The sequence below is a fragment of the Colossoma macropomum genome, unplaced genomic scaffold (assembly GCF_904425465.1).
Source record: "Colossoma macropomum unplaced genomic scaffold, Colossoma_macropomum, whole genome shotgun sequence".
NCBI lineage: Eukaryota > Metazoa > Chordata > Actinopteri > Characiformes > Serrasalmidae > Colossoma > Colossoma macropomum.
In genome coordinates, this window is record NW_023494786.1 from 14,462,788 (window position 1) to 14,490,553 (window position 27,766).

The following is a 27,766-nucleotide window of genomic DNA, read 5'->3' on the forward strand; positions in this document are numbered from 1 at the left end:
GTGGGGTAGGCAGTCGGGCCTAATGCCAACACAAATTGGATTATGGCAGGCAATATTCTGGAAGTATTTTATTATCCCAGGGCTTTTAGTATAATGTGATTACTTTGTAATGCACTTTTGTTTTATAGGCTGCTATGCCACGCTGTGTCGCAGGCTTTATTAAGTGTGAATATATTCACGTCCTCCTCAGGTTGTCACCTGTTGCTGTGAAAGCACTCAACAGCCCTTCTGTTCAAGCTCTAGTTAGAATGTGTTTAAATGTAATGCGCGCTCTATGCATTTAAACTGGATGCTTGAATGTGCTTTGGGTTAATATGTAGAGTGTTTTTTATCCAAACATTGCGATGCAAAGTGCTTCACAGATTGACTCACAATTAAGATGAGTGAGATAAGAACAAAATAGACTGGTTAAACTGATATTTACATTAATTGTAAAAACATTAATGGAAAAAACAGCATTGCTGCTGACAGTAACAAAAGTACAGTGTGATTCAGTATGAATTCTCACTTACTGTTCATTGAAATAAGTGGGAATTTTGTTGAAAGTGCAGATACTAAACTTTCAGTCAATATAACATTGTTTTCATATAGAAAATAGAAAATGAAAGCTTTTAATATTATTTCAATTTGCTGAGAGGTTATTATTGTTTGTGTATTTTGTTTGAATTTTTTGTGTTTTTGTCATTGCATGAAATCAATATGCAAATGAGTTGGAAATGCAAACTCAAACCTGTCCATACAGAATGTAAATCAAAAGTAAATGTAATTAGACATAACTAACAATGTAATTTATGTTATTAAAGTTAAACATAATATCGTCATAGCAAAATGACAGTATTTATTTGCATTTTGTAAGGGGTAAGCTATATCAAGTTAATTTAAAGGGCTCATATCCTACATTTTACTTGTATTTTATTTTTTTCATGAGGTCCACTTATTACATTTATGTGACTTTTATGTACTGAAAGCAGTCATTAATTTTTACATGACCCTTTTCAAATCTCTTTTTGTCCTGCAGAATTAAACAGGCTGTGTTTGCTGCACTGTTTTTGTACACTTTTAGGACCAATATATGTAAATGATTGCTGTTCTGATTGACTGCCTTGTATTTTGCCTCATTCAAAAAGCAGTGCAGGTTATAACTGCGGTGTGAATGGGTGGAGCTTAAGTGCTGTATCCTAAATGAGTGTGTGCAAAAGTTTTGGCACCCTGCTCATGTTTTGTTGATTTTTCTACGTGAAAAAATAGGTCAACACATCCAACACATCCTCTACGGAGAACACGCTTCTGCACATTTTGACGCACTATTACTGTTTTTGCTGAATTTAATGTGTTGAAGAAAATCCTGTGAATTCAGGACACGTTCTTTTTGCAGCTTCGTTTGCCATAAATGGTCTGTATGAACTGTTTACATACCACATCAGACTCTTTTATTTAAATAAAAAGGAAGGAAAATTCAGTTTTTAATGATACTTTCCCTTTAAATGAGCAAAAAATTACTGTTTTATAAAAGTGTAAATTATAACTGTTAAAATGGAAAATGAAATAAAAATTGATGAATTAGAATGGAGTGAAAAAACACAGAAACAGAAATGAAAGCAGCAGAGGAGACGCCTCTGCATGTAAATCTAAATGCAGTCTTTGTAGCAAGCACTAGAGTTGCCCTCCTATCTATATTAATTACACATATCCAGCCTGAGAGTGCTGTGTTTGTGTGTATGTGTCAGGCTTCATTAACCTGTCCCACTGTCCGTGTGCAGTCAGGTCGCTTTGTGGGTCATTTTCATTTAGCTGAATCTGATTTTCATTACCTCCGGGGAACAGGGGCCACGAGGGGCCTCAGCCTGGCCCAGTCCGGCTCAGATTGGCCGCGTCTAGGACTCATGCGTGCTCAGGCAATTCCCCATTCGCTCTCCAGTTGAATGGATGTGGCTGTGTTCATTTGCTGTCCCTGTAATTATCCTCATGGATGCCCACTTAGTGCAGTTTTTGTGCTGCATATCCTGGTGTCACGACCAGCCCTGTGGAGTCGGACCCTGGCTCACGCGTGTGTGTTGTGCGGAGGATGCAGAGGCAGACAGGACTGGCTGCAGCAGACAGGAAGGTGTCATTGGCCTTGTCTTTCTGGGTAATTAATGGGCTGCTTTGGCAGAGAGGTGGCCCAACAGCAGATAAGGATGCTGCAGGACCGGCACAAACATGTCACTCACCCGCTATCTCAATCCTCGGCTCTTTGAAAAGCATGCTGAACTGCTGAAGGTGTTGTCTGGGCTGTCTTAGTGTAAGCATGTGTGGGAGGTAATATGAGGTTCAGCTTGCGCCAAAGTTTCAGATTTCAGCGGGGAACAGGAATGCGCAGGTGTCAGGTAGACAGGTAATTGGGGAAACAGGTTCTTTACGTAATCACATACACAGAATTTGTTTTCGTCTGTGTGATTACAGCCTGAAGAGCTATAATTCACTGACAATGAAAAAGAACTGCTTAAATCTTTTTTATAATGATCACTGATATACAACAAACTGTAACTTCAAACATGAGGCAGGCAACAAGGCGTTGACTGTAAACCCTGATACGTTTAGTTTACTCAGACTATCTGAGGCATCTTGTTGCATCACATGAAGTTTTAAAACTCATGCCTAAATGTGGAGTTAAATACATGTGCGCTTTTAAGTTTAACAGAGCAGAGTATCAGTATAAACTGTATAAACAGTAGAAACTTCAAGTAACTAATTTATGTTCAAGTAACTAATTGATTCATTTTCACAACATTCTTATAATGGTAATAACCACAAACTGAGATGTTAAAACTCTTTCAAAAAGAATTTCAGCTGTTGCTAAAGAGTTTGCAATGGTTGAAGTTGTTTTGTTATAGCCAAACTGACTACTAGCAGAGATGCTAAATGTTCAGGATCCTTAAAACATGTCAAATCATCCCAAATTTATTTAACTCCTTAAACCTATTACATACTAAGGCTTATTATTCAGTAACTACAGAGACTTCAGTGGTTGAGCAATTCTTAAAACTATAGAAGTATGTAATGGAACATTGGGCCCTGGCCATGTAAGGGGTTAGCCTATACATAACATGGAACGTGTTATGTGTTTGAAAACATCTGAAGTAAAAATGAGAGCTAATAAATCTGCTAGGAAGTCTGGGTGTCTCCACTCTGCACTCTCTTGTCTTTTTGAGTTTGTTCACTTGAAATTTTAAACAGACAGTACAAACAGCTTTTCTGGATTAAGTAATAGCAACTATTTGCAATAAATGAAGTAGTTATTAATTTTTTTAGTACAAATAATGTCAGGGATGTCAGTGTAGCACCAGCCAAGGATGACTGATGATTGCCTACTGTCAACTTGGGATTCTAGTAGTATGTTTAGTAGCTGACAGTAATGCATGTGATCCTCTTTTTGCCTCTCTAGATTAAATACGAACATCTGAAGCTTGTTAACATTCCATGCTTAATTTGAAGCTTGTAACAGACATATTAGCATAAAAAATCTGAATTGGTTGATTCTGCTGTCGCTTTCTAATTAGCAGTGTTGATAGTTAATGTGATGCATGAGGCTTTTAGTCCTGAAGGCCTAACCAATAAGAGAGCTAGTTTAGCTGTATCTACTTAGAAATATTCCTGATTGGGCAAGTTTCCATTTGGCAGTTCAAAAATGTAATCCCATAGTTTCCAACTAAAATTAGATTCCTAAAAATGAAAAAAGATTTAAACAATGAAAGAAGACTATTATTGTAATGCATGCGTTACGTACGTGCGTTTTACTCATGTTAAATACAAACATGAATAAAAAGGAACTAAAAATTACAGATGTATTTTTTTTTCACTTCCTGGAAATCATTAGACGTTCTCTAAAGGCATAGAAGTCCTCTGCTGTTATCTAACACTCCCCTCTCTTTGTCTCTTTCTTGCTTTCTTTCTGTCTCTTAGGTGATGAATGTCAGTTTGGCTGAAGGAGACTCGGTCAGGTTTGAAGATCTGGGTGGACGTGAGCCGTCTGTGCTGGCCAACGAGTCCATCCTGATGAAAGGCCTGGTGGTCCGAAGCTACAGCAATCAGATCTCCATTCATTTCCACAGCCAGCAGCCTCGGCCCGGCTCTTTCCTGCTGCGCTACCAAGGTGAGCCCCCTAGTACAGAGCCACACACACACAAACACCTGCACTGGCAGCAGTGTGTGAGCCTGGCACCCAGCCAGGGCTCGAAACAAACCTGCTTATGAGCGTACACTTACTGATTAGATTGGCAAGTGTGATTACGCGTCTGGGAGGAGGGAGCGCTCAATCATTACTTTCCATTACGACAGGCTCTCTGTGCACTGAGGGGGAAACGCTTCTTGTTATCGCTTGTCAACATAATATGCTTAAGTTAGCCTGAAAATGACAACCGCTGTCAATAAGCCCGCATAATTACACAACAGAAGGGTGGGGTAACATTACCCTGCTAATAGACCTTTAACAGAGACGTCAGGAAGAGTGACGCTCGGATCGGAAAAGGTTATCAAGCAGTGATGTGAACCTCCATCGTGAGAGGTGTTGGATAAAAAAAGAGAATGACTTTTGTACACAGACAAATCCTTTTGTTTCTGTGAACTAATGAACTGTGGCAGGTTTTGCAGTGGGGGTAATGCACTTTCACACACCTCTAATGTGGCTGTTGAATAACAGCCATTTTCTTCATTCTTTCTCTCTCTCTCTCTTTCTCTTTTATTCTCTCTCTTTATCGCATCACACTCCTTCTCTCTTTAATTTGTGCTTTTTTCTCTCTATTTTCCTTCTCTTCTCTCTCACTCCTCTCTATCATTCACTCTTTCTTTCTTCTCTCTCTTTGTCTCTTTCTCTCCTATTCTCTCTGTTTTTCTTGTCTCACTGTCTCTCATTTGTGCTGTCTCATCTTTATCTTTCTTCCCCCTCTCTTTCTCTCTTCTCTCATCTGTCTCTCTCTCTCACTCCCCTCTCTCTCTTTCTCTTATTCTCTCTCTTTTTCGCATCACACTCCCTCTCTTAAATTTATGCTCTCTTTTTTCTCTTTTCCCTCTCTTTTCTCTCTCTCTCTCTCTCACTCACTCTCTCTCTCTCTGTCATTTTCTCTTTTTTCTCTCTCTTTGTCTATTTCTTTCCTACTCTCTTTTTCGTCTCACTCTCTCTCTCTTATTTGTGCTGTCTCATCTGTATCTTTCTTCCCTCTCTTGTTGTCTTTTCTCTCTACCTGTCTGTCTCTCTCACTCCCTTTATCATATACTCTCTTTTTTCTCTCTTTTTCTTTTCTCTCATTTTCTTATCTTTCACTCCCTCTCATATTTTCTCTTTTTCTCGCTCTCGCTATTTCTCTCTCTCTCATTTTCCTTTCTGACTCCCTCTTTTATTCGCTCTCTCCTTTTCCTCTCACTTTCTGTTACTCTCTTGTTTTCTTTCTTTCTTGTTCTCATTCTCTCTCACTCTCTCTCTCTCTCTCTCTCTCTCTCTCTCTCCCTCTCTCTCTCTCTCTCTCTCTCTCTCTCTGCATTTGTGTGCGTGTGGTGGTGGTGAAGGGGTAATCAGTGGTGATGTACCCCCCAGAGAGCGGATCCTGCCCAGTTAACAGGGTGAGCCTTTCATGCTTCTTTAATGCTGGTGGCGATCATCCACAGGAGCTCCATCCATAATGACTTTCAATTTCTATACAAAACTCGCAATTACCCCACCCCTTCTCCTTATGAGCTCCAGCAGGCATGCTGGGTAGATCAGGGCAGATTGGTAAAGGCAAAAATAGCTGATATTGCAGCAGCGATTATGCTTGTCACGCTCTGCAGCAATCGAAAACTACTTGCTTTTGTAACAGTAACTCCAAGTCACTTGAAATTGATGTATATAGCTTTATATATATAGAGCTTTAGTAGCAGTAGTAATGGCTGCACCAATAATCCTGTTTTTCCGTGTACCTCACCCCCATAAACTCAAAAAAATATGATCTAGATGTCGCTTAGATTTGCCTCTGCTGATTTGAGAATAAAAATCCAGCCTGTCATTTGAAGGTCTAAAACTAGTTTAATATGCAGTTTACTGTGTTATGCAGTATTCTGTCGTGCAGCTGTGTATCTCTCAGTCTCATCAGTTTGAGAGAATTCAAGATTTTATGTCATTTTCATTCATCACGGTCCTCTCACTATAGTACCCAGCATGCATTGTGTAAATATATAATATAACCTTTGGGAATCCTTGTGGTGTCAAACAATCCTGGCTTCTCCCACTGATCTATAGGCTAATAAATACAACCAGATTAGCTTTGGTGTAACCTTACCTCAGTCAGTGAACAAAATTTGATCTTTATTTCTGGAAAAAAGGGGTGCCAGAGAAATCCCTTTCATCCAGAGAAAAGAGGTCAAACTGAGGTAATAGCCTTGCTAACTGTTGCTTTTAGTTTGCTGACCTCCACATCTGTTGAGTCCTTTCTGTCATTTGAGTAAATCTGTTCTCTCCATTGTCATGATGATTTGATAGTTACCACAGTTTCACTGCTGCAATAAGATAAGCCTTCTGCTTTCACCGGCTTAAAAACAAAAATTCAAAACAACTCAGCCCCAAAAATCCACCCAAAAATAGCTGTAGTTCCTCATATCTTCAAAAAACATGACAGAAACGGTTTTCCTAGTCTTTAACCTCTTAAATGGCCAGGGTCCAAAGTTATATTACACACTTCTATAACCAGAATAGCTCCACCAGTTTGCATTATAGTTCCTGTAGTTACTGAATAAGAAGCCTGGGACTTTAAGGGGTTAAACTCGTGCTAATAATCAATCGATGTAGTGTTTGAATTTGTGTTCGTGAGTAGAAGATGCTTTATTTCAAATTGAATTTGACATTATTGTGCATACAGTCTTGTTTTGCATGCAATTGATTATGTAGTCACACATGCAATTACATAATTAAGCAGTAGATCATGTGAGGGAGTGTGTTACGGCGAACAGCTGCACAACTGTGATTGCATCACCTTGTACTAGATCATCACAGTCATGATTGTATTCATGGAAGAACATGCTTTATGCAACAGTTTTACAAAGTAAAGAAACAATGGGAGCATCTTATGCAGAACAGGAGTTTCGGTAGTGTCAATTCTTAATGTCACACATTGATTTTCAGACTTTGGGACACATGTACTTCAAAACAATGGGATCTAACTGCTCACCCTGAGGGAAAGGGATGCAGTCTCACTTCCTGCTCTAAAATGCAGGCTCATGGCTAAAATAAGTCAGCGTATAGACTAAAACTGAGACAGCACTTTTTAACCACTTAACATTCTGGGCTTATTACATACTAAGGCTTACTATTCATTAACCACAGGCACTTCAATGTAAACTAATGGAGCTTTTCTTAGGTTAAAGAAGTGAAATAAATTTAGGGGTTAGGTTTTGGGACCAACACCTCCTATAGAATGTACCCTATAAAAAATGATTTTATTCATATCTAGTTTATTACTATCTTAATTAATTCTTTAGGTTTAAATACATCAAAGGATAATCCTTGTAAATATCTAAGGTCTGAATGCTTAATTGCTTTCTTAATTATTTTTTTTTAACTAATTTGGTAGAATGGTCCATAAAAGTAAATGTACAGTGTACGGCAAAAGACAATGACAACAAAAGACAATAACAGCTGTATGGAGTCAGTGGGGAAAAGCACGGATGGCACTGTTTGGCACTCTGCTGTGGAGTGTTAATGAGGCTTTACCAGGCTGTCCGTGCCACACTGCACTCCCACACAGCACTCTGCTGGGCACCCCACCTGTCCTCCTTACCCGCCCTGCCCACCCTGGCAGCAGTCTGTGTGGTTTGATGGATGAGGGATCCTCTAAATGGCAGACTGCGTCGGAGACGAGAGCATTAAAAATTTAGGCCTCTCAATAATTCACATCACAACGAAAGGGCAGCTTCGCCCCTCCCTTCACATCTCGCTAAAGGTTAAACACAAACAAGGCAGGATTGATGGAGTGGAGTCAGGGAGGGGAGAGAGCAGGGAAAGTGAAGACCTCACTGGCCTTTCAACAGGAAATCACCTCCGTCATCGCCACGGAAACCAACGATAGCTTAAATGTCACAAGCTGCGATGATGCCTATCAGTTCACCTTCACTGTCATGTAGAGTATCAAACACGTACAGCAAGTGTTGTAGTTTCTGGAGTTGTAGTACCCCAGAAACAACAATTTCAACAATTTGTGACTTCTTTCTTGTCCACATTTTGCTTCTTTAATTTTAAGCTGGAGCTACGAGGCTAACACCCGTAACTAACACGAAGTCAATAGTCACCCAAATCTTTTCTGTGAATACATTCTGAAAACATCTCACAGCCCATTCAGACTGCATCCAGCTCTTTATTAAGGTTGTACAGACTTGTTGATGTGGTTTAGACTATTTACTTAGTGTTTATTAGCAACATTAGACTCGCAGGTCCAGAGCTGAACTGAAGAAACAAAATTTGCACACCAAACAGGTCTTGACGATTGACTGCATCGAGGTACATTGAAAATTGTGCAAATTAGATTTTTTGCTGAACCATTTCTTTAGATTTCCCATCATGCGTTTCCAAATGTTAGATGGCAGAGCTGTACTAAGACTGACTAATAGTATTATTCATTGCTCTCTGTGATTTAGGGATGAGAACTTTTCCAGTCATTAAAAATGAATTAGCTGAAATGAGCTTGTTTGACTCTGTTGCGCATTACTGAACTGTGCTGTATAGGAATGTACATATGGTGTGCGCTGCGTGAACTGTGGGATGTCTGGGATCAGTGTTATCCTCAGCACAGGATGTCTGCGTGCATTTGTGTGTGTGGGGGGTGGCTCTCTGAGGCTGATCTGGGCTGAGTACACTCTCATACATTACATCCTCCTCTCAGTGAGTCCCTCAGGACATGAACCCTGCAGAGCAAGACTCCCACCAGCCACGCACAGATACACACACACACACACACACATACACTTTCACCTGATGATACACAGTCACAGCAAAACCAGGCCTCTGCTTACTTTGTTTAGCCCCTTAAAGGGTCTGTATCATGAAAAGCACCTTTTCTTAATATTTTTAAATATGTAGTATGTGAACATTGTTAGTTTCAAAACATTCCGTTCACTTCCCAGTCCATATTATATGTGGAAAATAAGCTACAAAAATGACCCATCGAATTTTGAATTTTGAATTCATTGTTTTTGTGATGTCACAAAAAACAACACATTTAAATTCAACACTTTAGCTCCACCCACTCCACTCCACTGGGAGTGATAAGGAGTGTTACATCCCAGATCATTTCTATACACTAGCGTATGGGAGCGCTTGCCATATTAATACATTTTCATATATATATATATATATGTGTGTGTGTGTGTGTGTGTGTGTGTGTGTATATTAAAATAATATTAACATATATAGTATGAATTCAATTTTATAAACTGTTTCTTTCAAAAGTTCACAAATTTACAGTGATAAATCTATTGTATATATCTGTTTAAATCATTTTTTTGGAAATGTGTTATTTAAATCTGCCTTGAGATTTGACCTACACTTATGAAACATGCTGAATTCTGGATATTTTATTACAACTTGATTCTTGACTTCTTGAAATCTGCATAGCTCCTTTCATTATTCTGGACAAAAAACTTAATTTTCATTCACAGCTTCCTAGCGTCCTGCTGATTTTTTAAGCCCGTCATTTTGCATAGGACTAAAAGAATAATTTTATTTATTTGTCTTCACGAAATTGGTTTAATATTGTTGCACTGATTCCAAACTTTTGAACTCTTCAGACTCCTGCTTACTAGTTTAAATCTTAAAGTCTTAAAGGCACAGTAACAAAAGTGGACTGCTTAATTTTAAGAGAGATGAATTACAATGTTGTTTTTTTCCCTCCAGTCTTGTTTATTATAGCAAACAGAAGATACAGAGTGTGAAAATATTATGTATAATGCAGTACAGTCACATACTGAGAATTAAAAAAAGGAAAAAGCAACAATTTAAATACAGTAAATAAGAAATATCAATAGTACTGCAATCAATATTATCAACATTAATACCAAAGGTGACACAGAGGTACAAAAACACAGTCCCACTCACCATAACCTACTCGATTTCAACACTGTAGCACATCCCTGTTAGCTGGTTTGATGTAATCCAAGAACTCGCCCCAAACTTGATCAAACTTCTTAATCTTTTTAATATCTAAATAAGCTAATCTTTCAAGGGGGAGGATATTATATATTGATTTATACCACTGAGTTATACTAGGTTGTGTTGACTAAGTCCAGTTGACCAAGATGCATTTTCTTGCAACAGCAAGGAGACCCCTAATCAGTAAATCTTGAACAGCAGAGGGTCCATTAAATGAGGCTCCTAGAACTAGAGCTAAGGTGTCAAAAGGTACAGATACATGTGAAAATCCCTTAATTTCGGAGCAGATCTGACCCCAGAACTTAATATATGTACAAGTCCACATGGAATGCGAGAGCGTGCCCTTGTTTATTTGACATTTAATACATTGATCTAGTTGGGTCCAGTTTTTTCAATTTCTCAAGGGTGACAAACAGTGTATGGACAATCTTAAACTGTCTTTCTGTGAACTGGTTGGAGCTAAGACAGAAATGAATACGGGCCAGAATTTCCTCCCACTTGTCATCTGAGATCGCCATGTTAAGGTCCATTTCCCATCCAATTCTACTGGAACTAGTGTTTAATTGATTTCCCGAATTTTAACGGGTTTTGACACACAAATATCATAAGAGTACCTCTGGGGAAAAAATGAAGTGCAAGAAAATTTTAGGATATGGCTCTTTTAAACTACAAGGCCCCACTTTTCAGTTCCTCACTCTCATAACTAGACATGTCAGTATTAGTTTCAAAATTTAAATTAGGCTGACTAATTTATTGTGGTATAATATACAGCTTCAAAATATTGTTTGTGATTGTTACTGTAATATTGGCTTTTGCAATATTTATTTTGAAGAATGCTGTAATATGCAAATGAGCCTCATTTTTGACTAAATGCTCAGATGCTCAAAATAAGTTTCTGTGGGGTGGGTGTTTGAAACATGGCATTCACATGATCCACAAATGCAAGTAATTCTTTCAAATAAATAATTAAAGTGATTTAGTGATGCTAAACTCAAATAAATAGAAATTCTGCACTATTTGCAGAAAAATGTCATATTTAATTGTGTTCTCTGTAAAGGATGCGTTTTTTCACTTAGAAAATCAACTATTGACCAGGAGTGTTGATGCTTTTGCATACAACTCTATATGGTTAAAGACTGGATGTTGTGCATATAGAGCAGCCAGTTACTAATTGATAAGTCTAGAAATAAAAGGGGGGTTCACTTACTTTTTCTGGGTACTACTTGTGGTGTTTTATACAATACAATTTACAATTAATGCACATTTTACTGTGTTAAAAGCTTAGCTGATAACGCTAAATGGTAACAGGAAAGATTTTTTCATTTTCAAAGCGATATAAAAATCAGTTCTCCGGGCATGCTCAATAATTAGGCAATAATGAGGTCATCTTAATTAGCATCCCATTTAAATTTCAGTGAAAAACTGCCCCTGAAAACAAATTGACTTCCCATTAGCCAACATTAAATTAAAGCTAAAGAGGCGTTAATAACGCCCTCCGCTGTTGGACCCCCACCATGCTTCTGAAGGAGAATGGACTTTGGCCATTTATTTCACATGTTAATGCAGCACCGATAGCAGCTCAGTACTCTACAGCGTTTACTGTGCTGCTCAGATGTGCTGTTCCACTGTTCTCAGCTTTAGTGAATGTTACAGTAAAACTTTATTGTTTTCAGCATGGCTGTAAAGCTTGAGTAAAAGTGCTTTATGATATGATATTAAACTCTGTCACAGCGCTGCCGTGGCCTTATCCGGCAGCCTGTGCTTTATAGCATCCTAGTAAACGTGGGGGTGGAAGAGGCAGTTGTGCGCAGATGCAGGCAACTGATCTATGAGAAGATGGATTAGAGTACTGTGCTGGTTTATGTGTCTAGGCATCTTTTGCCCTCACTCATTCACATAGACACACACTTTCTTTCTCCGTTTCCACCCACGTCAGCTTACTGCAGTGCTAAAACATGGCCTTAATTGCTGAACTGACCCAAACTCACACTATTTAACTTATGCGACACATCTTTTCCTCTATATATATAGCACTTAGTTAAATCAGTGTTAGTGTTGGCTTCAGTGAACTGTGTGGGAGTTAATTAAACACTGTAGAGTTTGTTGTGCATGGTATGACCTAGAGAATTCGAGTGGTTTGACCATGTGATCTATGAAAATACAGAAACAAAAATGATTTTATGCTATGGTTTCATAATTAAAGGGGAAAAAAACAAAAAAATAATGTAATACAGCTTTGTAATTACATGGTAATGAAAGTTCACCATCATCTAAAGATTAAATAAGATGTCTTCGTTGTTGCCGTTGTCACAGCAACAATAACAGAGTTGTTTTTTTATTCAGATGTCATGAAAATATATTCATCACACTGTCATTAAAAAGCTGTGTATGAAGTACCTAGTTAAAGAAAAGGAACGTAGACACAAAATGAAAGCTCTGTTTTTAAGGCGTTTTGCTGAATATTTGAGACCGCATGCAGGACCGACTCTTGGCTGGTTTATGGGGAGGGGCTTGTTATTGCTGGTGTTCTTTCATCCGAACCATGAATCGATTGTGCAGTTCCACACCTCACATTTCTGCGTTCAGGTTTGCAAGTGGCAGGCTCTAGCTTCATCTGTTTGCTGCTTTTTATTATTTTCCTTGGATACAAATGCTTAAGTGGCAAAGGACAGCGCTTTTTGTCCACAGCAATCCTTTTCCCGTCATCATGAAACTCGAAAGGGTCGAATAAGTTGAAGCAGTCATGTTACAAAATGGACCAGAGACTGGTTCTCTGGACCACTCCCAGATTAGAAAGCAGCTTTTACACTTGACCAAACGTACTGACCTCACAGAGGAAGGGATCCTGCATCCTGACAGAAAAACTCTAGTGTAAAAATGCTGTTAAACAGAGATTAAAAACATGCTGCAGACTGAGCAAGTTTCACATTAGAGGGAGAGAATTCTCTCAAAAACTCACCAACTTATGTTTTTCATGATTTTTAAGTGTTTTAAGGAATTCTGTTACTAAGAATATCTTCTGCTTGAAGAAGGTGTGCAAAACCAGGCAACATAGTACATTTTAAAATCAATCCTGCATGTAGAATCTGGAGGGATTCTCATAGATAACTTGAACTATTACAAAACTGTACTCAGAACCTTGTTATGAAGCTCAAAGGTGCAGGTAGGATCAGGTTACTATCGCAGGATTTCTTTTGCAGGTTTTGTATTAAAGAGCCAAAATGAAAAATCTATCTGTAGCATGCCGCATGCTAACCCAGGCACAGGAAGGACGTTGGAGGCTGGGTCGCAGCAGCCATTTTTACTTTATTTTCACTCCAAACAAACACAAAACCACATCCAAAGCTGACCACTTTTCAGTGGCTTCAAAGCTACACTTTTTAGTCCTTTTCTGAAAACCAAGCTTTTCAGCTCTACAGTTATTTGCTGCTGCTCGTCCCTCTCTGTTCCCTTTAGCCCTTTTTAAAGGCACCTGAGCCAAGAGGGAAAGAAAGTTCGTGGCTCCGCCTCCTCATCACCACCCCCTCTCCCCAGCTTGGCCGCCAGGCTTGAACGTGAGGCACAATCTAGGAGTTCTTGTAGTTACTGCATAATAAGCTCTCTGTGTAGTAAGCCTGTGATTTTGAGAGGTCATAGCTACACTATGCTTTGGATGAAAATGTGTACTTGCATACATAGCGTGTTAAAAGAGCTCAGTCAACACGTGGTGATGGATGTGTCTTCTGAGGATGTAAGGGAATTATCTACTATTGTAGAGATCTTCATCAGTATAATGATGATTTTGCCCTAAACCTCAAGTGTGGCCTTCTTTTTAGCATGCACCTGTAAAGATGCTTGACATGGTCTGAAAAATCGTGTAATATCTGACTCAGCAGCTCAGAGTTTTAAAAGAATGTGAAGAATCTTTTGAAAGTTTAAAGAACCTCAACATAATGTAAAGGTTCTGAACTGATGAATGCTTCTTCCTAGCACTGTGCATCCAAACCGAGAGCTCTTTAGAAAACTTTATTTTTAAAAAGTGTATATAGAACATCCTGCTTTTGTTTAGATGTCATCCACTGATGAAGAATTTCAAGTTTTCAGAAGACGAATGGCATGAAATTCAATTGTCTTTGATCTTTAAGTTCACCTTGTCTGGCAGGATAATGTACGAACATTTTTATTAGACAGGCGTGAAGGAGGAGACGGATCTGATTAGATGTGGATAGAATATAGTGTCTTTCCAAGACCTGGATAATTAACTCGCTCCTAATGACGCACCTTGTCAGAGAGGCTAATGAATCCTGACCTGTAGAGCTATGACTTTGAGTTATCAGAGATGGCCCTGTCTGCCTCAGTGTGAAGTGAGAAGTCTGGCCGGCTTATAGGATTTTCCATGAAAGTTAAAGCTGCAATGTGTTCAGACAGGCCTGACTGATAACTGTATGCATTTCTTTGTTCTTCTCTTCTTTGATCTCTGTGTGACCCTTCAGTCTTTTATATTTTTTGTATATTACCGTCAGCTTCGGATTGGGGATTCAAAAGCTGTGCTCTCTCTTGCTGTCTCTCTCTCTCTCTCTCTCTCTTTGATTCAGATATTCAGTTTAGGTTCAGCTCTTCCTGCTCTCGGTAATAAGTCTCCTAAATGTTTGAAGGGAGGTCAGAACTGAAGTTTCCGGAGGGTGCTCTGACATTTAGTGGAGCGAGTATGTTCAGAAGTGTGTGTGTTAAGGATTGGTGTGGTCCAGGCTCTATTTCACCTCTCTGGCAGGTTCACCTCTGGCTGAGGCCGACTCATTTCTGCAACATTAACTTTAACGCTCTCCTGCCTCATAACATTGAGGGAGCTGTTAATGAGGCTAAAGCACCTCCATCCTGAAGCCTCCAGCAGGCTTAGTTTATGACGGAGAGGCAGCGCTCTGTCACTCTTACTCTCTCCACAGTCTTTCTCTTTATGTTTATCTTTCTGTCTGTCTAAGAAAAACTTTTTTTTAGAGTAAATCATTGCTGTCATTAAAATATAATAACATTTTTCTATTTTTACACGTTTTCCTTTTTATTTTGTGAACACTTGATGAATGGAATAGAAAAGAAATGATTCCAAATTGCTTGGAATAAAATCTCATTATATTAGCATACATTAAAGTTTTTTTTCCTTCACCTATAGTTTGATACAATCATAGTAGTTTTATTAATCTTTAATAAATTAATATCTCATACCTGTATTGATTTCTTGGATCTAAAAAATACATTGTCTGCATTTTTTGGTTCATTTTTATGTTCCATATAATCAGACTTAATGTATTTAAACTCTACAAGTATTATAGTGCGAATCTTATTTCATTGTTAGGTACTGACTGAAAAACAAAAGGGTTAAAATCGTAAAATATTCAACCGGAAATCTGGATTTTTTTCCGGTAGTATCTAGGTCAGAGGTAGGCAGGAGTAGGCAATGTCCATTTCATTGGTGTAACATTTTTACATCTTGGCTGTTAATATGTCTTGGCATGTGCTGATGTCCTAGTATGGGCTAAAATATATAATATAATACAAATGAATCTGCTTTAAGCTTTAGCTCAGCTATTTTCTCTCATCTTCGACAGGATACTTTCCTGCACAAGTACATTGCTTTCTTTTAAAAGGTCTCTCAGTGTTTGACTTTTTGGTGGTTGACAGTTTTTCGTTGCAGATTAAACAGGGTGGGAAACCTGCTGGAGTGCATATAAATGCAAATGAATCTTCCGTTCATCCCTAAATTCTCAATGTTCATCTTCAGTTGTTCTCTTGTTTGCCATTTTGTTGGTTATTTGCTAGGTGGGATTGTTGTCTGCGTTGTTGTGACCAATGGTCTGCTTGCCAATCTACAGGGCTAAAGGTAAATTAGCAGTTATAACTGAACTGAAGACCTAACATGTTGGATTAACCACTAACATAATTACAAACTGAGAGTGGAATCTACCAATTATGTATTGATTTACACTGTGAAGCACCAATCTTATGGCAGAAAATGTCACGCTTGGCCTTCTGAAAATCCTAGATACCTCTCTGGCTAGGGGTCTAGCCAGGTTTCCTTCACTTTTTAGAAATGGAAAGCAGTGACAATTCTGTGACAGGGCTCTTTACTGAAAGAGTTACTGTAAAACTGCTTCATACAAGATGTAAAATATATGTTGATTTCTGTTACAAGCTTCAAATAAAAGATAAAATGTCATTTACAAACTTCAAAAGTCTATTCTTAATCTAGAATTTTTAAAAAATCTTAATGTGGCCCAACATGATCTTAGCACAAACATACTATTAGAAATTCCACATAGAGCACTAGTAAAACTACCATTATCCATCTTATAGATGTATTTTTCTCATTTTTTTTTTCAGTTTTGATACATGTAACCCAGTAGTAATAATAATAGTGTAGCTCTAATAGTCATGGTTCACCACTGCTATTAACACATACAAACATTGTGCAAAAATATTGATTACCCTAACTCAAAGACAAAATACTAAAGCAAACACGTGCCTGTGTGGACTCCTGCTTAAGTGGGAATCCGTGTTTTAGACATCCACTTGAAAGAGAGCACAGAGCCTTGCATGCATCTGAGCTGGCACACAGCTCCATAAGAGCCTGGTGGCTATTGAAGCTTTATCTACATCTTACAGTTGGCAAGCAGTCATAAGAGCAGTAATTGCATGCAAATAGCTTTTTAGCAGCACATAGTGATACGCCACTGTCATCATCTGTCAGGAGCAGCACTTTGTTTGTTAGCCATTCTGGGAAGGAGATCAATAAAACGATGGAATAAATGAACATGACTCAAGCGGATGAGCCCTCCACTTTACAGTGATTTTGATGATTAATATTGTGTCTTAACATCTCTACTTGGCAGCTGTTAAGCTGCCTGCATCACTTCAAGTAGTTTGCTGCTTATGGACTTAGAAAGTAGTACTTAAACAACATGGGCTGCATAGAGCTACACTCTTAAAAATAAGGGTTCCTTCATGGTTCTTGGCTTGCATGTGCAGTTCTAGGAATTGGTATAGAACATTTACTTTATGTGGAGGTTCTTTAGACTTTAAAAGGTTCTTCACACCTGCACATCTCGTTTACAAAAATGGTTCTTTAAAGAATCATTAATTGAAAGGCTATATAGGGAATCAAATGTAGTTCTACAATGGCTTCACCCCAAAGCACTCTTTATTTTTAACAGTGTAGTCTTGCTTGGAGTGGCTTGCTGTGTTCATGCAGCACTCTGTGTGTCCTCTACACTACAGCCTCTACTGCTCCTCCAGGGTCCAGCAGCTGTCGCTCACACTGATGACAGCTGCAGATGTTGGTACAGCCATAAGCCCCTGAGACCCTCCACTCATTTATTTCTCACTCAAGCCCTCACCTGATACACAGCAAGGAGATGAACTACTCTCATGTGAACCTCTCTCGACTTCTTTCCTTTGACACTTGGCTACCCTGCCAATGATTCGCCAAATAGCTTCAGACGTCTAGCACGAACGCAGCATGAAGCCAACCTGAATCCTCAAACTACAAGGCAAACTACAGAAACATTAGCATGCCTCCACTTTGTGACCAAAACATTGTGGCTTTTTTGTGTTTTATTTTTTTGCACCATTTAAAGATGCAGGCTGCTCTTTAGATGAACATTTCATGCCAAATGGACCAATAGAAGCGGTCCAAAATCTTGGTACATTAACATGCATTAGCTCCTTAAATGGCCAGGGCTAACCGGTGGGCCCAAAGTTGTATTGCACACTTCTGTAACTTAAGAGTAGCTCAGCCATTTTGCACTGTAGTCCTGTATTTACTGAATGATAAGCCTGTGATTTTAAGGGATTAACCCTTTAAGGCTGATGCAATATGTCATTATTTCTACCTTTTTATTTATTCTTTTTCATTACTACCTTAATTTCTGAACACTGTTGTTGCGTTTATTTGATATGTGAAGAACAAAGCAAACAGATTTTTATTTTTTTTTAAAAAGAAAACACATGAATATATGCATCATACATGAGTCACGTATTAACATTGCTATGAGCTCCACTTTACAGTTAGACTACCTTTATAAAGGGTTATATAAATGGCTTATAATTGGTTCATTAATAGATATTTGTTAGGTCATAAATGTCTTAAAATAAGCAGTTATAACACACAAAAAGAACAACAGTAACCTGTGACTTGCCTAAATAGTGAGCCCACATTCATCTCTACTGTATCTCACTGGTTACTTATCTCATTTTGTCTTCTTCATCAGTTGGCATTAACCTACTCATCATCTTCAGATATTCATTTTCATCACTGTTGACTTTTTATTTATGTGTAATTTATGTAACTGCTTATTAATTCTTAAGGTGTTCATCTTGTTAATAAACTAATTATAAACCATTCATAAGCCATTTATTAGGGTAGTTTTGTTGTAAAGTGGTACCTTACTTTGATTTAGAACTATAACTGAATGGCTACCAATGCCAGTGGGGACATGCACATGGTGCAACTCCTCTGGTAGCAGCTTTCCTGTTTTTGGGCCCAGTACCGGGTTTGTCAGGTTGATATGGTTGAACTTAAGTATTTATTTTCTCTTTTCCTATAAAGTTACAGTTCAAGTGCAAGTGCAGCACAGGTTTTTGTTATGACAGCGATGAGATATTTAGTGACTTTATACTGCCTTATACATGTCACTGCCAGTAAATCATATGAACCACACAAAAGCAAGTCATCGCAGACCTCACAGAGAGAGCATGTAGGTTTTGACACCTTCTGGAAGGATAGTAGTGACTCCAGTGCAACTTCTGTTCATTCCCCTCTACTCATCTAGTGGCTTAGTCAGAGAACATTTTAATAATTCAGACTTTGTAAATTTAACAATGCAGGTGTGTTTGAGCAGGGAAATCACTAAACTGTGAAACTTCCATGAGAACACAAAGAGCTAATTAACCCGTTTGCTATGTGGATGTGATACAATACCATGCCTTTTTTCAGGTCATTGTAAATTAATGCCTAATTGAAGTATTTATGAATGTTGACCAGACCATCATCAGAGTTGGCTGATTTCATTCAGGAGTGCCAGTGATGATATGACCAGTACCACCACAATTACATCAGAAATTCATTTCATTGCTTAATATTGATCTTGTTCTAAACACTTTGAGCTTCATTTAAAAAGTCTTTTATATAAAACAGATATCGTGTATTTTGTAATGTCCTCATGCCCACCATAGCATCAACTTTTTCAAACACATTTTTTCAAAGATCATGATGAAATGTCTTGCTGTGGTGTTATCTCTGAGCTTGTAGTTTTCTAATTGGGTCTTTCATGTTCAAAAACTGTAGCTTGAACTATTTTGCCTGGACTTCGCATCATATCCTTTTGTAGTGGAGCTCACAAATGTGAATGGCCAGTAGGGCTGCATGATATAATAAATAGTATTGTAATTATATTCTTACATATTGCAATTATAATACATCCTGCTATATATTTAACATGAAGTTTCATTCCAAAATGCTGTATTATTGTAACAATTTTGGATGTCATTAGTTTTCGAAAAGAATAATAGCTGGCAGATAATGGACGACACATTTTGATTTCTCTAACAAAGAGAGTATGAATCATAATAAACCATTAAGATTTCTTGTATCTTGTAAAGCCACTCCTTTATGTAATGTATATCATGGAAAAAAAGAAAATCTTTGAAAGTGGTTTATTTGGAATAAAACACTTTAAATGCATAGGTGATATTGTGATAGGTTAGAGGGCTCATTTGCATATTGCAATATCAGTATTGCAAAGGCAAATATCGCAAAATTGAACTAAATGATGTATCGTGCAGCCCTACTGTTTGGAATCGACTACACTGCAGAATGTGCACGTTCATAATCATGTTGTAATGCTCTGCAGTCCAGAGGGTCATTATTGTTTCCTACCGGCAGCAGCAGCCTTCTCTGTCAGAAGCGTGAATGACAGTAATGATGCAGAACCACAGTAATTACGCTGGTTGTGGCTTGCAGAGTGTGTTAGTGCAGATGTGTTTAACTCTGGGGTCATGTGTGTGTGGGGGCTGAGAAGGCACACATCATTTTGAGCTAAACAAAGTGCTTGGTGAGGCGTCTTGTGTGGAGATACATTGTCATTGACTCATCCGTGCTCCACCTACAAATGTTCTTTCATAGAAGCCGTTGTAAGGTCAGACAAGTTTTACAGAACAATGACAAAAATCCCCTTCGGTGTGATGGTCAGTGGTTGGTTGAGGAAAGCGAGTAGCGTGTGAGGGACACAGACTGAGGTTACTTCCCTCTTGATTGAGTGTCAGACCAGTCACAGTAAATCAAACATGTTTGATGTTTTCAACCCGACCCAATGTGATCTAGCAGTGTATAGCAGTTAACGGCTCAACCTGAATGGTTTCTCACAACAACCATTGAAAACTTTCATTTAAGAATCATCCTTGTGCTAATCACCTTTGATGCTTTTGGGAAACTCAGCCCTGAATAGTTGTTGTAGCTAATTGAAATTGGAAACAACAACGAATTTGCCCCACGTTAATGTTAGCATGACTGCATGGCAAACAAAACTACCCTTAATCTGTCCTAGCAATGTGACATTTCACACAAATAGAATTTGTATAATGCAGTCTAAATTGCACAACTACAACTTCTCGTTAGGTTGGATGAGATTTTGCACATCCAGCTCGTCCAGCAAAGCACCCCCGCACATGTGCAGAGATAGGCCCCCTGCCCTTTGGCCCCTTGTAAGAGCACACTGTTGTTAGGCATGTATAACAATGTATTTTATGTATCGCTGTTGTCAGAAGAAAACCTTGTATCTCCGAAAATGGTAACATTTACAGTGAGAAGAAAAAAAACTAATTTACTCTTAATGTGAGTCAATGGAACAAAATTTTTTCCAAGTCATTTTGGTCCATTTCTTTTTGTCCATTCATCATGAAATTTACATACAATGTAAAGGGTAACAGGTATTTTCAAATGATGTCCAAAACTGAAAAACGCCAAAAAATGACTGTTGGTTCTAGCTGGCTCTTGTCAGCATTGTTTTGGCTGATTGAGCACATTGAATCTGTGTTGGTGGTCAGCCATTAGAGAGAGGTGTGAATTAGTGCACAAGGAGAGAACTGAAAAAGATCAACAGCACTCTCAAGACAGCACACAGAGTCTAAGCTGAGTTTAGACAGCCGAGTCTACCGATTGCCATTTAAGCTACTATAAACATGCAGTACTGGAATATCTCCCAATGAGAATATATTTAATATTATAAGCTAACATAGATACAAGAAAGCTCTGAAGTTGCTCTGATAACACAGTAACATAAAATAAAGCTTGAGATTCTTCATTTAGTTTTTTCCAACACATTTTGTCATCTAACTGTGAACATGCACCAACTGTGTTTCACTGTTTAATGTACATTCACTATTGCGTAGCCCTTTTACCCACACAGCACTGCTAACGGTGGTTTACCCAATGCCTAATGCCAAGCAATGGTTAGAGGGGTATAAAGCCCCCAGCATTGTACTAGGGAGCAGTGGAGCTGTATTCTCTGGAGCGATGGAGCTCCATTCAATATTTTTGGGATAAGTTGCACTGATCCAGACCTAATCATCCAACATTAGTACCTGACCTCAGTAATGCTCTTGTGGCTGAATGCAATCAAATCCTCACAGCAATTTTCCAGTATCTTTTGTATAGACTTCCAAGAACAGAGCTCATTTACATATATCAGTCTTAAAGGTACAGTAACAAAAACAGCCTGTTTAATTTCTAAAGGATAACAAGAGGTCAGAGAAGATCATATCAAAACTATTTGACTGTTATAGGTATATAAAATCACACAAATCGTGCTCTACCGATTTTTAAACATGCAGTGTTTGATACAGCATGGAAAAAATGTAGGACATTGGCCATTAAAGAGAGTTATAACTCACCCATCTCTAGTAGGATGGCATGAATAACTCTCGCTCTGAACGCTGAACACTGGGGTTCAGTTCTGTAGGCCTGATAGCAAAAGTTGCTACGAAAGAACTGTAATTGTGGGTGGAGCATGAGTAGGTCAGTTGGAAGACATTCTTCATTTCTTTAGCCACACAAATGCATACACTCTTTTTTTTTAAGGAAGATTCCTTTCTCTCTCTATGTGAATGTACGTTGACATTCATTTTCGTGTATGAATCCTATCTCCACGAACACATGGCACTGTTCTAAAGTTCACTGTGGCTTCTCCATAATAGCCTCCCTGCAATACTTTCGTTGCAAGGATTGATCCGCAGCTCGAAATAATCCATTGCATTTCAAACATTACTGCGCGCCATTATTTACCAAAACAATCATGCCGTCTCGGTTGTTTACATACTGCGTGAAATGGTGGCTTTTGTACTGGATCCACGTCCTGATACAATGGGAATTATTTGAGTTCTGTTCTGTACATAGCGAGAAAGAGAAATTCCATCACTGGCAGTGTGTAGATAATCTATCACTCTATTGTTGTGGGTGGGAGGCAGGCAGACAGAAGGGGAGAGAGAGGGAGAGTGTGGTATTAGAGTGAAGAGGAAAGCTGCTCAGGGTTTTAGTGAAAGTGCCTGAGAGCTGAGATGGGCTGTCACAGGCAGAGGGGGGGATGCTGAGATGCTGTCAAGTTGTCTTGGAGCGTCCGCAGGTTTCTCACTGCGGAACACATAAGCCCCCCGGGACGCTGTGTAGATTCCCCCAGGCGCACACTCCCTGGGCCAGTGGCATGTGTCCGACATTGTGCAACATTGCCAGTGTGATCTATTAAACAAATGCTGACCGTCATGAGCAGTGTCCTGCCTTTTGGGGCAAGATGGCAGCTGTCACTTGAGACAGTTTCACTCAAGTGGGTTGTGATGCAGCTGTAAGACACTGACATTGCCAGGGTTGGAAAAAATTGTTAATAATTGTGCTTTATTTTACTCTGTGCATTTTGATTTAGATCTTTCAAACTAGGTCTGGACAGTATGACAGTGTATATCATTATCATGATAAATTATGTCACAATAGAACATGCTTTTCTGAACATATCATGCGTGTTGTCAGTGCTTGTGGAACACTGACCAGCTGCATTTTTCATTATAAAGAGAGCAAAATTAGTCCTGTTTGACTGAATTTAGTGCAACACATGTCAAATATTGATTAACAATCATTGTATTCACACTTGTTTGTATTTCACAGTTGTGTTTTGATAGCTTTTTTAAAAAGGTAGCGCCACTGGTTCTTTTTTCTCTGTTCCAACTGTTCCAACTGAGCAGATATCTGACAAAATAAATATTCTGACATTTTTTGAAGTATCGCAATATTATGTTGCTGCCATATCGGCGACCTCTACTTCATAGTACCTGTTAACAATCTCAAAGGCCAGGGCGTTTTCCTGTTTTCTCTTGCCGATCAATTGAGCTCCTGTGCAGTTCAGGTTGTTGTTTTTACTAAAACATTCTGCAGCACTCTACTACATAACGTTGACTTGATTGTGCCACTATCATGTCATGGCAGATGTCCTATGCCGTCAGGAGTTGTCTGGATAGATTACGTCCAGTAATATGTTATTATTATAGTGTCATGTCACCATTACTGTTAATCAGCATGTGTCATAATGTTTGATTTTTTTTTTGGCCAAGTAGAGTGCCCAAAATTACAACACTGTCATAACATTGAACATTATGGTAACTGTCATGACAATTACTGGTAATAGTGACATGACATTGTTATATTACTGAACAAAATCTGTCATGACAACTCCTGACAGCATATGACATCTGCCATGAGACAATCGGCATCACAATCAACTAAATTTATGTCCAGATAAAGATCAGTAGTCACCGTCCTCTGATCAATCTACTGCTGCTACAGCACATTTCAGGTGAGCTCAACAAGCAAAGAGAAAGATCTGCTGTGACCTTTAAACCAACCCAACTTGTTCCTCTCATCATCACATTGTCTGTGGTGTGATTGCGAATGATGTACTGATCCCTGGTTTCATTTAGGGGCACGTTCACCCACTCCTCCAGAGCAATTCTGAACACAGCTATAGAATACAGCATTACTAGAGAGAGGATGCATAAGGGTATGTGAAATTTATTTGGGCATATTCCTGTCAGATTTAAACAAACCTGAGCCTCACCTGAGCCTGATCTTGCACATGAAAAATTTGCCTAAACCCAGCCCGAAACCCCACATTTCATTGGGTCCTGTTGGGCTCAGGTCGAGTCTCTGTCCTCTAGGAGCAGTAAGATGAGTCAAATAGTCACTGTATAGCACACTATTACACTACACAGCGTCAAACAAAGAAAAAATGTAAATGTTCTGAAAAACAAATATTTTATGTACATATATATGTGTGTGTATATATATATATATATATATGTGTGTTTAAATGTAGATACTTTTGCAGTTTCACCGTATATTTCGCACAAGCTTCCACTTTTAAGATTTTGACACATTACTCATATTTTTATTTAATATAAGCCTTCCAGCCCTGGGCATTAGAAGTGCTAATATAGCAGTCCACTGCTAAAAATGTTCTAAAAAACACTGATTAAAACTTGGTTTAGACCTTGAATTGTGAAACCTGGCATCAACAAAGTAAAACAAGAGTACAGTTGATGAAAAAGTCTTGTAATGTGTTTCTTCACTGTAAAAATGGAACAGGGCAGAGGTTGATTGAAGTGTTTTTGAAGTTTGAATTGATGTAAATCTTGCTTTTGTTCATCTAAACTAAAACTTTGCATTATGTCATTCATAAAACCATTTCAACAGCTTGTTACCACATGAAGACATTTTGTCTTATGAACATTGTGTGCATGTTTAGTTTCATTCATGAACATTTAGGAAGAAAATATTACACACCTAATATTTAGTACACAAAGGGCACATATTACAGCCGCATTAGGATTTATTTTATTGCTGCACTTCTGGCAGCAGAAGGTTATTGTGTTTTTGTTTGTGAAGGTAAATCCTTCTTATAGCAGCATGCATACAGCTTCTCATGTTACTGTACCCAGGATTAGCTATTTTCAACAGCAAGTGACCACCTTCACAAGAATCTACAGATCATACAACAGGGTTTTTCTGGTAACTCCATAGAGGAAAGGCCTATTTTATGAAATCCTTTTCATTAATTTAAGCTAAATAAATTGTCCTTTATTAATCACAGGCTCACAGGAATCCTATTAGAAGGTAACATTGTCCCCAACACAATTAATATGTATCTGGGTTGCTAGTGCAAATGAATTATTAGACTATTATTAATAGGTCATTACCGCTTACGTGTTTTCCTTGCTTTGATAATGCAGGGTAGGCAGCTTTGCTGATTTCTTTCCATTAATGTCCGAGCACATCAGGTTTTAATAGACGCGGAGCAGCACGAAATGTAACTGACGTGGCTGTAATTAAACTGGCGGGGTTTGGTGCGCGAGGGCAGAGACGTTCACGCCAAATGAAGTGACGGAGACGACCACCTGCTCGTCCTGTATAAATGATGCCATCCGTCAGGAGGAGCCATGGTAATTAAGAGAAATTGATGTTGCTCTCGCTGTGAGACAAAAAGAATACCTTGAGCAAGGAGCGGGCAGAATTCATTTGCTCATGCAGAGTACCTCGCTATCAGGGCTTGATTAAAAGGCCATCTGGGCTTTCGGGGGTTTCACATAAAGGTCTGCAGTGGCTGGGGGCACACATGGATGTGTCTGGCCATTTTGTCCACTGTACTGGAATGACTATGAGCAGTTTAAGCGTGCTGCGACCCCCTTATCCCTCCATTCCCTCCATATCTCTGTACCACAGATGCAACAGCAGGTACAGCTTCAATCGGGCCTGAAATTTTGATGGGTTAGGGGGGGAGTACCCGGACCACCTATCAGAGAAACAGTATATTCCAAATTCCTAATGAGTGTGCCTGCCAAGTTACCTTAGCAACAGTGTTAGGTTGCCTAGAGACAGTGATGCCTATATATATATATATATATATATATATATATATATATATATATATATATATATATACACACACACACACACACACACATATATATATATATATATATATATATGTATTCTTATTCCTTCCATTGAATCTTCTGCTCAGAGGCTTTTGCACAAACTTACGGAGTCCATGGCAGCTTGAGCACATGCTGTCATTAAAGCAAAAAGGGGACTAAATGCCAAAAACTAGAAATTCTGAAATTCTGAAATAATTGTTAAACATATCAAACGTAGGGAGCATGGGAAACGAGTGGTATTTTGCTAGAAACAAAAATTAAACTTAAAACTCTGTCATCCTTAAATGTTCTAAAACAAAAATGTTTATATGTTAAAATCAGCAGCAAACCAATCAGCAGAATGGTTTCATTCACTCATGCAAGAGCTACAGGTACAGTAGAAATACCCGTTTTCTAAACCAAAGTTACCATACATATACTGTATTTTAACACTGCTGTTGTTAATGTACAGATTTACAATATGAATTCACAAAAACAAATAATCAGCTTTATTTCACAGGCATTAGTTGGTATTTGAATACTATTGAATATTATTATGATTATTGCATTTTATTGGTAAAACACTGTATGCCAGAATATGTAGTTGAACTAGTGGAAGTGATTTATGCAAGATTGTTAAGAAAAATAATGCTGTAAATTTACAGATTTTTACCATCATTGAAAATAGAATTTTACTGTTAATTGCATGGTTTTGTCTGGCACCCCTGCTGACAGACATTTTACCATTTTTTTCAACAGTGTTCAACAATGTACTTTATAGTGCCTCCAGCTTTTTTGACTGCCATCACAACACCTAAGTAAAAGAAGCTTACTGGAAACATTTTCTCTACATAAGCCTCATTATGTTAAAGCTGCACTATGTAAATTTTTTTGTTAAAACTGAAAGAAGAAGTAACATCACTGTATCAGAAAAAAAGAACATGTTAAAATGTGCTGTGTGTGCTGTGAGTCATGCTGTAAAGCCTGAAACAATAGTTTAAAAGTCAGAAATGTTAGGTCAGATTTTGCAGGAATGTTTTTAACCACATCTTGACATATTAACATCACATGCACAGACTTAAAAAGAAGAGCTGGCTTGATGTTTCAAATACAAAATCAGCATTCTACTGATGAAGATGTCATGACAATAGCAGATCATTCACTTACATTCTCAGAGAGTTCTCTTTGAATACTCGCTCAACACACTTGCAATGATCAGATTCATCTGCTGAGAGAAGGGATCTGAAACACAACTGACAGTACAAAATGTTCTTCTGCACATCCCACAGATCTCCAAATCCTCGAAACGTACATAGTGTAGCTTGAAAGAATGGGTTACACAGATAACCAGGACTGTGTGATGGCTATTGTAATACCTTGGCTTCTATGCCATCATAATAACCTCTGATTTATGGGCTGTCTGATAGCTGTGTGTTATATACTGCTGGGTCTAATAGCTTTCTAATAAATCTACTGTTTTATTATATTCGGTCTATATGCAGCTTTTGCAAAAGGAAAGGTGGGAAGAGAGTATAAAGAGAATAAAGTAGTGAGAAAATCTAAAGCAGGGCTATATGTAGGACACAATCCTTTAAAGATGGAAGACGGGCTGTGAAACCCGAACATGAAATTTGAACA

The 27,766-nt window shown here is 38.4% G+C and overlaps 1 protein-coding gene across 2 annotated transcripts in view; it reads left to right on the forward strand.

The window, feature by feature from the left end:
• The window catches only part of sez6b (seizure related 6 homolog b), a 270,984-nt gene that overhangs the window by 173,606 nt on the left and 69,612 nt on the right, over positions 1–27,766 (forward strand). For both annotated transcript variants that reach the window (XM_036561553.1, XM_036561557.1), the window contains exon 4: positions 3,943–4,132. In XM_036561553.1, coding sequence (XP_036417446.1) covers positions 3,943–4,132 — 190 coding nt within the window. The remainder of the gene's footprint in view (positions 1–3,942; positions 4,133–27,766) is intronic.